The sequence below is a fragment of the Trifolium pratense genome, linkage group LG7 (genome assembly GCF_020283565.1).
Source record: "Trifolium pratense cultivar HEN17-A07 linkage group LG7, ARS_RC_1.1, whole genome shotgun sequence".
NCBI classification, from domain to species: Eukaryota; Viridiplantae; Streptophyta; class Magnoliopsida; order Fabales; family Fabaceae; genus Trifolium; species Trifolium pratense.
Window position 1 is genome coordinate 24,639,243 of NC_060065.1, and position 15,377 is coordinate 24,654,619.

A 15,377-nucleotide genomic window follows, 5' to 3' on the forward strand; every position below is an offset into this window, starting at 1 on the left:
CCCTGGATTTAGCACCTTCTGAGTGCATGGTCTGTACTTTGTTTAATTCTGCACTTTGGATACCTTACTTTCCTATTTTGGCACATTTTGTGGCTAAAAAGGGGGAGTAGCATTTTGATTTGTTTGTTTCTGCTACATGTTGTTGTGTCTTTTGTTATGACATGTTTAAGTAGCAGTAAGCAAGTATTCAGGGGGAGTAAAAAATTTTTTACCCTGAGAAGATGCACAAGCTGATGAATTCAGGGGGAGTTTTGCTGCTAAATGGATGCTGCCCTGATGGGACGAACATGTGCTAGAAGATGTGCTCGATGACATATGCTTTGATTGATCATTTGCTCTGATACCACGCTAAGACAAACATGTTAAAACATCTTTGCTAAACATGTTTCTATTTTTGCTCGAGGCTATTTGATGATAACTCCGCTGCTGCTGCCTCTGATGCATATATTTTTCATCTTTGTGAAATTTTGTTTAAAAGATGCTCTAACATCCTTCTTTTGTGTGATCATGGTGATTTGAAGGATTGCGCTTTTTATATCTCTCAAAGGTGATTAAATGTTCTGAAATTGTTTTAGCCAAAAATTGCCAAAGAGGGAGATTGTTGGATATTTGAAATTGGCTTAATTTTGCTAAAACAAATATTCTAACAAGATGTTGGAAAACATGTTACAACATCATATTTATTAAAGGAAATCTCGGGCATTTATGAGAGCATCTGCTATATATGGAAATCCACTGATAAACACGCTTATTGAAGATTTGATCTGATCAAGAGCTTTAAGGATAAGACAAACTTAATGGAATAGCTGGATGACTTATTCTATCTTCTAAAGTCCCTTAAACACTTTTGGAAAGTCTTGATATATCCTTAATGAAGATTGAAAAAGTATCAGATCACCCTTTATGATTCTCAAGGAGCGTCCTATTGATTCTGAAGCAAGAGGAGCGTGCTAAATCATTATATATACGAAGACCAAGCTCAAGACTAAGCATCTCATTGAAAAGTATTAGTTACACATATTGAGTCTTTGTTGAGTCTTTTATTGTTTGATTGTAATTCTTGCTTGTGGATTCTATAACACGAGTTAAGAAGTAAGTTTATTATTTTAAGGTTACTCCTAAGCTTTGAAGTATGGAGTTTACCGTGTGTGATTCACTTGAAGCTTTTAAGCAAAAGTGAAGTAGTGTCTTGGTAAGTTGTTGCCACATCATTCCCAACATTGTATAATCAACACAGGTTGTGTTGTGTGAGTGGAAGTGAGATGGGATCTCATGTCTAGGAGTTCCTAGGCAGAAGTTGCATGAGTAGTGTCGAGGTTATAAGGCGTAAACCAGGGGTTTGCTGGAGGTCTTAGTTTAAGGCGTAAATCCTAGGGTTTGCTGGAGGTCTTAGTAACTAGAACTATTAGTGGATTTCCTTCCTGGATTGGTATCCCCCAGAGTAGGCAGTTGGCTGAACTGGGTTAACAATTACTTGTGTCATTTATTTATTTTCTGTCAGTTTTTATATGTTATATAAGATGTGCCAACAATAGAAACAACATTATTCATAAAGTAGTTGTTGGGACATCTTAGGCAACATAATTCTAGTGATACCAGAATTTCACAAACCAAAGACCTTAAGAGGAACAAATATCACCGTCACAATCCGTCAACACTAGTCTTTATAAATCAAAATATCAAATTTTGTATTCAATATCAACCGAGTTCTTCTTCCATTTTCTCGAATTTAGAACCGTCAAGTTCAAATATCATGTTTTCCAATCAAGGGTCGTTGAAGTGCAATATTATCCAACTATGCAAACACATATGAAATTATGCATCCATAACGATTATCTCAAATTTTCATGTTTCTATTGTCATTCTATTAAGGGTCGGTGAAACATGAATATGCGTTATGAATATGTTTGAAGGAATCATCATCTCAACATATCGTGTTTCTATGGTAATTTCAGTAAGAGTCATTATTGTAACATCCCAATATTTTATATTTATTTCAAATATATATTCTTTTTAGATATGTTTTAACTATTTTATATACTATTTTATTAATCTATTTAATCTAATGCGTATGAGATTATTTTCATGTGGGTGAGTGTTAGTAAGTGGTAGCATTTGAATGCACCTAGTCATATAAGTGACCAAGACCAAAATAATAGAACTTAAATAATATTTGTAACCTTTGATTTCTATGACCATTCATCCTTCCCTTTATTATGATGATCTATTCACGTGTGAGACTAGTGGAAAAGTTAAAGAATTTTATCTTCATGGTATCACTAATTCTATCAATTAGTTAAACCCTTTTAAAGAAAAGAAGTTTTTATGAGTGAATTCTTTATTAAAAATATGGGTTGTTTCAATTGGTATCAGAGCAATAATCCTCGGACAAACATTTTTGGGTGGGAGCGATTTTGTGCGTATGACTTGATTGATGTGTGAATTTTTGTGGTTGACTTTGTTATGGTTAGTTCTTCTTTGTTTGATTATTGGAAGTTGATTATGTGACGTTCGTGTTTGTGTTTAAAGAAATGACTTTGTGATTGTTTGCAAATATATTTTCATTTGTGAATTTTTTATGGAACAATTTTGTAGCTTACTATTACTTAAGGGAAAAAAAAAAGGTTTATGATGATCTAAAGTTTAAGAAATAAAATTATTTATTTTGGGTGAAATACTTGTTGAATATTTTTTCTTTTTTTGTCATTAGTCTTGAAAAGAATAATTTTTACATGATAAGAATATAGTAGTAAAGCTCTTGATTCCGCCGTCTTGAATTGTATAATTATATGTTTCCACAATGATATTTGGTATTTGGTGTTTATGTTTTAGTAGCACAATTGTACAATGGTATAGTCATATTTTTAAGAAAGATATTTTTTTTAAATATAATATTGTTTGTCTGTTTTGAAATTTTTATAGGTATTTTTGTTTCTAGGCTTGTATATGCTTGATTAATGAAGTATAATTGGATTTAGTAATTCATTCTTGACTTTTTGAATAAACTATATGACCTTATTGTGTGATTAGTTCGTAAGCACCGAAGTTTCTGTTCCTAGTGGCCTCATTGTAATTTGGCTTTGTGCGATTTAAAAAAAAAAAATTATGTAAGTTGATTTCTTTTCACTTGTTATTTCATGATCGGCTTGTCTTTTAATAAATTTAAACTCTAGTTATTGTGTGATTCTTACTATTAGTTGGTCTTGTTGAGAATGATTAGTAGTGTGATTTTTATAATGTAATTGTGTAAGATTTATTTTTATTAATTGTTTACAAAGAATAGTTTTATGATCAATGGAAAATATATTTTCTTTTGCAAATTTACTATTGAGTAGTTTTTGTAGACTTTTATTTAAAAGGAATGGTGTTATGTTGAACCGTTAGAAATTATTTGGCTGAGTGAAATAATTGATGACTAATTTTGTGGTACTTACTTGGGATAAAATAAAAATTGTTATGATGATTTTCTATTGAGTAAATTCTTAGAGAATATTTATTTGGACACATAATTTCTATAAAAATAATTTTAACATAGTTTGACTTATGGATATTTTTGGTTCTATAAAAAAAAAGTTGGGTAAAAAAAAAGTAGTGGTGTTCAAAAAAAAAATTATTTTATTCATAATTTATATATGGTAATCTTGAATTTTAAACTCATATTTTATTAGTAGAAAAGAGACGACTTTTATAGTGTATTATGGGTTATGAAATTCTTATTTGATTTTTGGCGTTGATTCCATTTTATGAATAGAGAAATATGATTGATAAGTTTGAGAAGAATATGGTAATTAACAAGCAGGTTATTATTAAGTAATTGTCTAAATCTTCTTTAAAAATGTTTCCTTCTTGTTTCTGAATTTTGTGGTTATTAGATCATGTAAATTAAGTAGTGTTTTCTTTATAAAATATATAAAAGCAATTTGATCAAATGAAGAAACTATTTTTATGAGATAGGTAAATAACTAATTTTTCGAGGAAATGATTTTTAAAATAAAAATGTTGTAATCATAATTTGTGAATTAGAGATTATATTGGTGACGATTAATGACCTTAGTTTTGTAGGATTAGTATTTTATTTCGTTTTTATGACGTTTTCACCATTATAATTTGTCTTATTGCTGCTATTTGTCACTAAAACTTATTTTTTATAACATGTTTCTGTTGTCGGTCACTAAAAGTCTTGACTGTGCAATCTGGTTATTGTTGACTGTCACTATAGCATGTCTTCTTAATGTGTAGTTGTCTGTTGTCTGTCACTAAATCCATTTTGTGTATATTTTGTTTTAAGAGCCTGTCGCTAAAGCTATTTTCTGCAAAACTGTTGTTATTGTTAAAAAAAAAAAAAAGAGGTTTTTTTTTCCCTTATAATTTGGGACGGAGAGAGTATAAAGTATCGTGGATTGATTTTATTTTAAGTATGATTTAAGAAAAAGATTTGGTGTCTAAAATGTGGTATGAAATACATGTCTTGTGTGTTTGTGTGATATTGGTTGTTATTGCGTTGTTGATTCTTTTTGATGATTTAATAGCATTATTAGTTGCAAGTTAACGTGAGTTTTGAGTTTTGGAACCCCAGAGTTAAGACTAGATGGTAGCAATCTTTTCTGACTCAATTTAATTGGAGAGCATAAATAACTTGTCTTTCATCCTCAAGAGATGGCGTGTCCTCCACACATCACTCAAATCTTGTTTCATAGGTCTTTTATCAACTAGTGTTTTCTTTGGGCACAAATACTTGAAATCCCGAGCTTAGTTTTGATAAGTCATACCATTATGTGAGAAGCGTGAATCAAGAGTGTGACTTCTACCGGAAACTCGAAAAATGCTAAGTGCATGATGTAAAGAACGAGATGACTCTTGGGAGTAGGATGGTCTATACTACCATTATGATAGCTTGCTCACTATTGACAAATTGGGGAACTGATCACCCTCAATCTCTTGTTAATAGTAGAAGACATCATGATGACTGGAATGTACCAACCTCACCAATTGCTAGAGCATGTAGAGTCAAAGCGACGTTTTTGTGCTAAGGGGTTGGTGATCGATTTTCTGATCTATCGAATCTTCTAAGACACGATTTGATTTAAGTATTTAGCTTTAGTTGTCCTTCCTTTCTGACTTATTGCCTTCCTTCGTTACTCAAATTTATGACTTGCCTTATTTTTGGATATAAAGCATTTTAAACTATTTTTACTTCATACTTTTGGAGCAATTTTATTTGTCGAAATAAAAGTGTAAAATGTTATTTTTTCTTTTAAGGAATATATTTTCTTGAACGATATTAAATTTTATTATCTTGTTTTACTTTATTTATATTAGACTATTTCACATGAATTTTTTTTAATAAATGATTTTACCTTTGCAAATTATTAATTTTTATTTAACATCAGAGTGCGCAGCGGAAACATGATACTTATATTTTAATTCATTCCTAGACCTTTTATCATCTTCTTGTTACCTATTTGAAAGAGTGTCTTATTTAATTTTTCCATCCTTCGAATATTTCCAACAGTGAATTAAAAAAAAAAAAAAAAAAAAAACTTGAATGATTTTACGTGAGAATTTTTTTAAATCCTACTTGAATATTTTGCTAATGTCTAGTTTCGGGGACGAAACTAATTTTTGATGAGTAGAAGGTAAGACCCGAGAATTTTACTTTATATATTGATTAAATATTTTATTCTATTTACATGTTTGAATATTTTAACTTCAATTTTAGAAAGTGACTTTCTTACCCTATGATTTTATTTAATAATGGAGTCTAACCTAATCTTCTTAATATTTTCTAGTTTCGAGGACGAAACTATTTTTAAGGGGATAATAATGTAACATCCCAATATTTTATATTTATTTCAAATATATATTCTTTTTAGATATGTTTTAACTATTTTATATACTATTTTATTAATCTATTTAATCTAATGCGTATGAGATTATTTTCATGTGGGTGAGTGTTAGTAAGTGGTAGCATTTGAATGCACCTAGTCATATAAGTGACCAAGACCAAAATAATAGAACTTAAATAATATTTGTAACCTTTGATTTCTATGACCATTCATCCTTCCCTTTATTATGATGATCTATTCACGTGTGAGACTAGTGGAAAAGTTAAAGAATTTTATCTTCATGGTATCACTAATTCTATCAATTAGTTAAACCCTTTTAAAGAAAAGAAGTTTTTATGAGTGAATTCTTTATTAAAAATATGGGTTGTTTCAATTATAACATGAATCTCACGTCAATAAAACACAAATATTGAAGATCATACTATTTTGCATCAAATGTCATATTTATTATATAACAATTGAATAACAACGTTGAAGAATAGTGTTATACAACAATCCAACAATGATAATTTATAACATACAAATATCTCGTAAATGACATATTTATTATATAAAAAATTTAAAGGACCTATTTATAATTTAAAAAACTTAAAGGACTCATCTAATGCAAACGAAAAATTAAGGAACCTACGAATACATTTTGCTCAAAAATAAAATATTACCACTAACTATCCATGTGAAATTGACCAACTCACATGTATGCAAACGATTGTTATAAATTATGAATCCCATTAAAAAATACTAATAATGAATAGCTCGTAAAAGTTATTAAAATAACTAATACTACATATTTAACAATTTTAAAGTTGTTTTAAAGTTAAGCCTACAAAGAACAGTGTTATATAACATTGTTGCATTGTGTTACATAATAATGGTTTTTTAACCATTGAATAACAACGTTGAAGAAAAGTGTTATACAACAATACAACAATGATAATAATTTCACAGAAAAAAACACTAATCATACTAATTCAACCTCCAAGTATATGATATAAATTATAATCATACAAACTAAGTTACATTAAGCAGCTTCTTCAGATGATTCAGAGGAAACTTGTTCTTTTTTCATAGGAAATCTCTCGGGTAATGTGTACAATGGTCCATCACCAGCAACACCTTGAAACGCAAGGCCAAGACTATATCATAAAGCTCGAGCAACCGGAACTGCAACTGCATTCCCAACTTGAATGTATCTATATGAAAATATACACTAATTTTGAATGAAACTACATATTCAATAAGTTTAAATTTTGTTTCCTTGTGAATATGAGCCATATGACTAGAAACAGAAATAACAATGTCAGTTACCTTTCTTTGACAGATCCACATAACTTATAAAAGTCAGGAAAACCTTGAAGTATTGCATTTTAACGAACGGATAAAACTCTATCTTTCTCTGGATGCAAAATTGTCTGATTATGAGGTTCAGGTCTCGTCACAATAGTCGGAACAGTTTCTCCCACCATAGCCAAGCAAATAGTCTAAGAATATATTAACACAAACAATATCAGAATTAATTATCTAACATTAATCAAAATTACTTTAGGTTAAAAACTTACTTTGACGAAGTTCCAAGCATAAAAGACATTGCATAATTCGGTACCTAAAGTACATATAATAGAAACAATTCTAGTCAATGTAGTTTATATTTCTGGAATACTAAGCTGGTAATAGTATCATTAAATTTCATGTTTTATCAAATTAAAAGATTTATTACCAATGGTTTTCCGGAAGGCAAATATTTACGTTCAACATTAGGATCTCATTCAACTGTATTGTCAAGAGATACACACGAACGCCCGAAAAATCTCTGAAGCATGCTCAGTATCAACATAACATATACGATCATTGTTAATCATCATATAGATACGTTTCTTTATGGCAAATAAAATATAAAAGGAACATCAAATATCTTTCTTTTTGGAATCTGACACGCACGTTGATAATCATCAGTATTCATTTTATAAGAACAATGATCATGAAGCAAGGATTTTGAAGATTTCTTCTCAGCCGAAATACCTAACATTTCTGCACATTACTTAAATAAATCACGAAATATTAGGTATTTCGGCTGAGAATAAATCTTCAAAATCCTTGCTTCATGATCATCATTCTTATAAATTGAATACTGATGATTATCAACGTGCATGTCAGATTCCAAAAAGAAATGTATTTGATGTTCCTTTTATATTTTATTTGCCGTAAAGAAACGTATCTATTTGATGATTAACAATGATCGTATATGTTATGCTGTTAGGGAGCATGATTCAGAGATTTTTCGGGCGTTCGTGTGCGTCCTGACAATACAGTTGAATGGGATCCTAATGTTGAACGTAAATATTTGCCTTCCGGAAAACCATTGGTAATAAATCTTTTAATTTGATAACACATGAAATTTTATGATACTATTACCAGCTTAGTATTCCAGAAATATAAACTGCATTGATTAGAATTGTTTCTGTTATATGTACTTTAGGTACCGAATTATGCAATGTCTTTTATGCGAGAAACTTCGTCAAAGTAAGTTTTTAACATAATGTAATTTTGATTAATGTTAGATAATTAATTCTGATGTTGTTTGTGTTAATATATTCTTAGACCATTTGCTCGGCTATATGGTGGGACGAAACTGTTGTGACGAGACCTGAACCTCATAATTAGGCAATTTTGCATCTAGAGCAAGATACAGTTTTATCCGTTCATGAAAATGTAAGACTTCAAGGTTTTTCTGATTTTATAAGTTATGTGATCTGTCAAAGAAATTTAATTACAATGTTATTTTTGTTAGTCATATAGCTTATAAGGAAACAAAATTTAAACTTATTGAATATGTAGCTTCATTTAAAATAAACTTATACTAAAATAAGTCTATATTTTCATATAGATACATTCAAGTTGGGAACACAATTGCATTTTCGGTTGCTCGAAGTTTAGGATATAGTCTTGGCCTTGCATTTCAAGGTGTTGCGGGTGATGGACCATTGTAAACCAATTGAATAACAACGTTGAAGAATACTGTTATACAACAATCCAACTATGATAATTTATAACATACAAATATCTCGTAAAGGACATATTTATTATATAAAAAACTTAATGGACCTATTTATAACTTATAGGACTCATCTAATGCAAACGAAAAAATTAAGGAACCTACGAATACATTTTGCTCAAAAAGAAAATATTACCACTAACTATCCATGTGAAATTGACCAACTCACATGTATGCAAACGATTGTTATAAATTATGAATCTCATTAAAAAATACTAATAATGAATAGCTCGTAAAAGTTATTAAAATAACTAATACTACATATTTAACAATTTTAAAGTTAAGCCTACAGAGAACAATGTTATATAACATTGTTGCATTGTGTTACATAATAATGGTTTTTTAACCATTGAATAACAATGTTGAAGAAAAGTGTTATACAACAATACAACAATGATAATAATTTCACAAAAAAAAAAATACTAATCATACTAATTCAACCTCCAAGTATATGATATAAATTATAATCATACAAACTAAGTTACATTAAGCAGCTTCTTCAGATGATTCAGAGGAAACTTGTTCTTTTTTCATAGGAAATTTCTCGGGTAATGTGTACAATGGTCTATCACCAGCAACACCTTGAAATGCAAGGCCAAGACTATATCATAAAGTTCGAGCAACCGGAACTGCAACTGCATTCCCAACTTGAATGCATCTATATGAAACAGTTTCGTCCCACCATAGCCAAGCAAATGGTCTAAGAATATATATTAGCACAAATAATATTAGAATTAATTATCTAACATTAATCAAAATTACTTTAGGTTAAATACTTACTTTGACGAAGTTCCAGGCATAAAAGACATTTCATAATTCGGTACCTAAAGTACATATAACAAAAACAATTCTAATCAATGCAATTTATATTTCTAGAATACTAAGCTAGTAACAGTATCATTAAATATCATGTTTTATCAAATTAAAAGATTTATTACCAATGGTTTTCCGGAAGGCAGATATTTACGTTCAACATTAGGATCCCATTCAACTGTATTGTCAGGATACACACGAACGCCCGAAAAATCTCTGAAGCATGCTCCCTATCAACATAACATATACGAGCATTGTTAATCATCAGATAAATACGTTTCTTTATGGCAAATAAAATATAAAAGGAACATCAAATATCTTTCTTTTTGGAATCTGACACGCACGTTGATAATCATCAGTATTCATTTTATAAGAACAATGATCATGAAGCAAGGATTTTGAAGATTTCTTTTCAGCCGAAATACCTAACATTTCTGCACATTACTTAAATAAATCACGAAATCTTAGGTATTTCGTCTGAGAATAAATCTTCAAAATTCTTGCTTCATGATCATCGTTCTTATCAAATGAATAGTGATGATTATCAACGTGCATGTTAGATTCCAAAAAGAAATGTATTTGATGTTCCTTTTATATTTTATTTGCCATAAAGAAACGTATCTATTTGATGATTAACAATGATCGTATATGTTATGCTGTTAGGGAGCATGATTCGGAGATTTTTCGGGTGTTCGTGTGTGTCCTGACAATACAATTGAATGGGATCCTAATGTTGAACGTAAATATTTGCCTTCCGGAAAACCATTGGTAATAAATCTTTTAATTTGATAACAAATGAAATTTAATGATACTATTACCAGCTTAGTATTCCATAAATATAAACTGCATTGATTAGAATTGTTTTTGTTATATGTACTTTTGGTACCGAATTATGCAATGTCTTTTATGCGTTAAACTTCGTCAAAGTAAGTTTTTAACATAATGTAATTTTGATTAATGTTAGATAATTAATTCTGATATTGTTTGTGTCAATATATTCTTAGACCATTTGTTCGGCTATGGTGGGACGAAACTGTTGTGACGAGACCTGAACCTCATAATTAGGCAATTTTGCATCTAGAGCAAGATACAGTTTTATCCGTTCATGAAAATGTACGACTTCAAGGTTTTTCTGATTTTATAAGTTATGTGATCTGTCAAAGAAATGTAATTACAATGTTATTTTTGTTAGTCATATAGCTTATAAGGAAACAAAATTTAAACTTATTGAATATGTAGCTTTATTTAAAATAAACTTATACTAAAATAAGTCTATATTTTCATATGAAATCTCTCAGGTAATGTGTACAATGGTCCATCACCAGCAACACCTTGGTTTCCTCTGAATGATCTGAAGAAGTTGCTTAAGGTAACTTGGTTTGTATGATTATAATTTATCATATACTTGAGGTTGAATTGGTGTGATTAGTGTTTTTTTTTTGTGGAATTATTATCATTGTTGTATAACACTATTCTTCAACGTTGTTATTCAATGGTTAAAAAACCATTATTACACAATGCAACAGTGTTATGTAACACGGTTAGTTTTAACTTTGAAATTGTTAAATACGTATATTGGTTATTTTACTGACTTTTACAAGCTATTCATATCATACATGAGACAAATTATGCTACTGATTAATGACAAATTATTCTACTGATTAATGAAACTCGTAACAATCTCAAAATAACTATCATATATAGTAAACAAATCTTACATGAGACAATGCTACCGATTCATATAAACTGATCAATTATATCTAATTTTAAAAAGCAATTGTTATTAGCAAAATGTGATTATACAACACGTATATTAGAATTCATAACAATCTCAAAATAACAATTACATATACTAAATAAATCATACTGGTCAAATTATGCTACCGCACGGGTCTCTTATTAGTTTTAATTAAAATTTTAACCGCACATTTGGTCTCTTATGTTTATTTTAAATTTCATGTTGGTTCCTTATGTTTTAAACATTTCAAGTTGATCCCTCAAATTTCTAACATTTGAATTAGCTAGTATAATAAAGATGATTGAATATGTACTAATTCAAATGTTAAAAACTTAAGAGTCCAACTTGAAATATTTAAAACTTAAGTGGCCAACTTAAAACGTTTAAAACATAAAAGATTATTTGAAACGTAAAATAAACGTCAAAGATCAAATGTACAACTAAACCTTTATCAAAACAATGCATTCTATCGTAGTCATTTTAGACTATTTTTTAAGCTCTTCGTGGATAGCTCCACAAGATATCTCACCTTTATATCTTGTCTTGTGTTTACAATTACATACGTGAATATATTTTTTTTATGCATAACATTGCATATGGAAAAATCAATAAAGTGTGGAACAAGTGGTATTTACTTGGATGGCTTAATTATTTGGTCATGAGTTCGATTTCTGCCAGTACATATAAAAAAATATTTATTATAAAAGATTAACCTCTTAAATGAATCTCAATTGTCTCGAAAAATTAGTCTCCACAATTTTGTGCAAAGAATACTTTTAATTTACAAAATAAAATAAAATGCATGCGTAACATCGACACATTTGAAATAGCTAGCTATCTAGTACACAGAAAATAAATAATGGCAATCATATCTTACCTCTTAAGCCGATCATTGACACTATTATTATTATTATTTTTTTAAAAGAACTACTGTATTTATTATTATTATTTATAAAGACAATCATATCTAATTCAAGCTCACCAAAAGTTATTTTCTTTTATAAGACTATTTATTATTTATAACAATAATCATCTATTCAAGTTCACCAAAAGTTACAAAAGAATATTGGAATGTAATCTATCACATAATATAGGTTCGAAAAAAGTTGTCTTGTCAAACTTGATTGAGAGAATATGGAGAGTAAAAACCAACTCCATGTTTCAAATGCAGGGAAACAAAGTGAAGGAACCGATTTTTTCAAAACTTGCTTCAATGTACTCAATACCTTGACAGGTCCATATCCATCTCTCACATTTTTTCTGAAACTCATAAACATAGTTATTTTCAGAAACAGATTTCCTGCAGTTACAGCAGGATGCTGTAATTGATCTGGGCCGTCCGATCTCTGATCAACGACTGAGATTGTTTTACTTTATAAAACCGTATTTTAAATCTGAACCGTCTGATATTGAAATAATTAATAATTTTTCTTTTTTTTAGGTATTGGGATACTGTCAATGCCATATGCAGTTTCTCAAGGAGGGTGGTTGAGTTTTATGCTTCTAATTATTTTTGGGATGATAAGTTGTTACACAGCTTTACTTTTGGAAAGGTGCATGAATCTAAATCCAAAAATTAAATCTTATGCTGACATAGGTGATGTTGCATTTGGGTACAAGGGAAGAGCTATGATTGCTATTTTCATATATTTAGAGGCATTTTTAATTTCTGTGGAGCTTCTTATTTTAGAAGCTGACAATTTGGAGAAGCTTTTTCCAAATATGAGATTTACAATATTTGGTCTTAAAATTGGAGGTAAAAGTTGTTTTGTAATTTTCACTGCTTTGGCAATATTACCAACAACATGGTTGAGAAATTTGGGAGCTCTAGCCTATATTTCAATTGGTGGAGTATTTACTTCAATTATATTAATTGGTTGTGTTGTGTGGGTGGGTGAAGTTGATGGTGTTGGATTTCATGAAAGAGGAGATTTGATACATTGGGGTGGATTGTCTACTTCTATGGGCATTTTTGCATTCTGTTATAGTGCTCATTCATTAATGCCTACTATATGCAATTCCATGAGTGACAGAAAACAATTTTCCAAGGTAAATTTTTCTGTTTTTCCAAAACACTTTATTATGTGGATTCTAATATATGAAATGGGTCCAAATGTAGATTTGATCGGGTATATTAGAGGTCCTGAATTCGATCTTCAACTCCATTGTAAGTAAAATAAACAATTTTTAATAAAATATTACATATATTTACCATTTTTTACATTTATAAAATGGTTAAATTATATTTTTGGCCTCCCAACTTTGGCCCCTTTTGGATAAGGCTGACCTCACACTATTTTTTACCAAGTCAACACACACATGGACAACGATTCACACACCACGTAATATCAGTGGGGGAACAACCTTTTACAAAATGATGAGTTATAATTAGAGGACAAAAAATGTGATTATTAAAGTTAGATTCAAAATTATAAGTTTATAAAAATTAGGGGTCAAAAATGCAATTTAACCATATAAAATTTATTTCTTTGTAAAATGTGTAATGGTGAATGTATGCACAATATGAAATAAACAAGTGTGTGCATTATAAAATAGAGTTAGTAAATTTTTTTTTGATAATTTATAGCCACTAGTTTAATAATTTTCTGTTTTGGTATTTTCATCGGTGTTCCGCTTATATACGGTGTCTTTGTGTTATAGCCCCTCTTTTACGAGTTTCTATCCGTCTTGTGCGGAGGCTTGATTATTAATAATAATATATTTGATGTTGAAAAAAAAAGTTTAATAATTTTCTGTATCCATCCTTAGTTTTGTTTTGATCTTTCTTACAAAAGTGGCATTTCGCTAATTGCAGGTTTTGTTGATTTGCTTTGTGGCAAGCACTATTATCTATGGAACTATTGTTGTTTTAGGCTACATGATGTTTGGAGAACAATTGAAGTCTCAAATCACATTAAATTTACCAACAAACACTATAAGCACAAAAATAGCAATCTATTCCACAATAATTAATCCTTTCACTAAGTATGCTATTGAAATTAGCCCAATAACAATTGCTATTGAAGACAAATGGCATCTATGCATGACAAGACCTATTAGTATTCTAATCAGAACAATCATTGTGGCCAGCAGTGTACTTGTGGCATTATACATTCCTTATTTTGCATACATTATGGCATTTATTGGTGCATTCTTGAGTGTAGCAATCACATTGTTGTTTCCATGTCTTTGCTACCTAAAGATAAACAAAGCTGCTAAAAAATTTGGATTAGAGCTCATCATCATCATGGGAATTTTGATCATTGGAACGTTTATTGGAATACAGGGTACATACAATTCAGTGGAGAAGATAGTAAATCAAATGAAGCTTTGATGGTGAATACTTAATGGCTAATGCTAACTATTATGACTAATATTGATATTGATAGTCATGAGTTATAATATTTACGTAGTCAAAAGAATATTAATTAGAAGTTACTTATTAATGAGAAGGTTAAAATACATTTTTATAACTTTGTGATATTGGCCTTATCTATTGATTGAGGGTTCTTTATAACCAGAATTTGAGATTATTGTGTCTTCTTAATAATCGTTGTCCATAATATTTTAGCATATAATTATTTTTTTAGAAAACTAAACTCAACTCATCATTAATCGAATAGTTTGCAATAGGTATAAAATCAAAGATTATTTTTTTTACTAAAAATAAATGATATTCATTCAAATTGATAGAATATAACGATGCAATACAAATTCAAATTCGCTAAAATAAAAAAGAATAAATTTGCAAACAAACTCACAATATTCATGTTAATGACATAAAACAGCAAATTGCATAAACTTACAAATATGACTATATTGCATGAACGTGTTGAAGTTACTAGAATGGAGAATCAAAATAAGGACATGGATCGTAGAGAAATGAAGCTTGGATTCAAGGGTGAAATTGAAGGATGAAGTTTAGCAA

General features: G+C 29.5%; 1 protein-coding gene and 3 pseudogenes across 1 annotated transcript; 2 read left to right on the forward strand and 2 right to left on the reverse strand.

The window, feature by feature from the left end:
• Positions 1-6,867: 6,867 nt before the first annotated feature.
• Positions 6,868-7,872, reverse strand: LOC123896106 (annotated as a pseudogene).
• Positions 7,873-7,895: 23 nt separating this feature from the next.
• Positions 7,896-8,833, forward strand: LOC123896107 (annotated as a pseudogene).
• A 551-nt stretch (positions 8,834-9,384) lies between these two features.
• Positions 9,385-10,143, reverse strand: LOC123896108 (annotated as a pseudogene).
• A 2,381-nt stretch (positions 10,144-12,524) lies between these two features.
• Positions 12,525-14,972, forward strand: LOC123898383 (amino acid transporter AVT1I-like). Its single transcript, XM_045949319.1, has 3 exons — positions 12,525-12,683; positions 12,891-13,498; positions 14,265-14,972. Exons 1-3 carry the CDS (start codon positions 12,584-12,586, stop codon positions 14,781-14,783), a joined length of 1,227 nt encoding a protein of 408 aa, XP_045805275.1. The 5' UTR covers positions 12,525-12,583; the 3' UTR covers positions 14,784-14,972.
• The last annotated feature ends 405 nt before the right edge of the window (positions 14,973-15,377 follow it).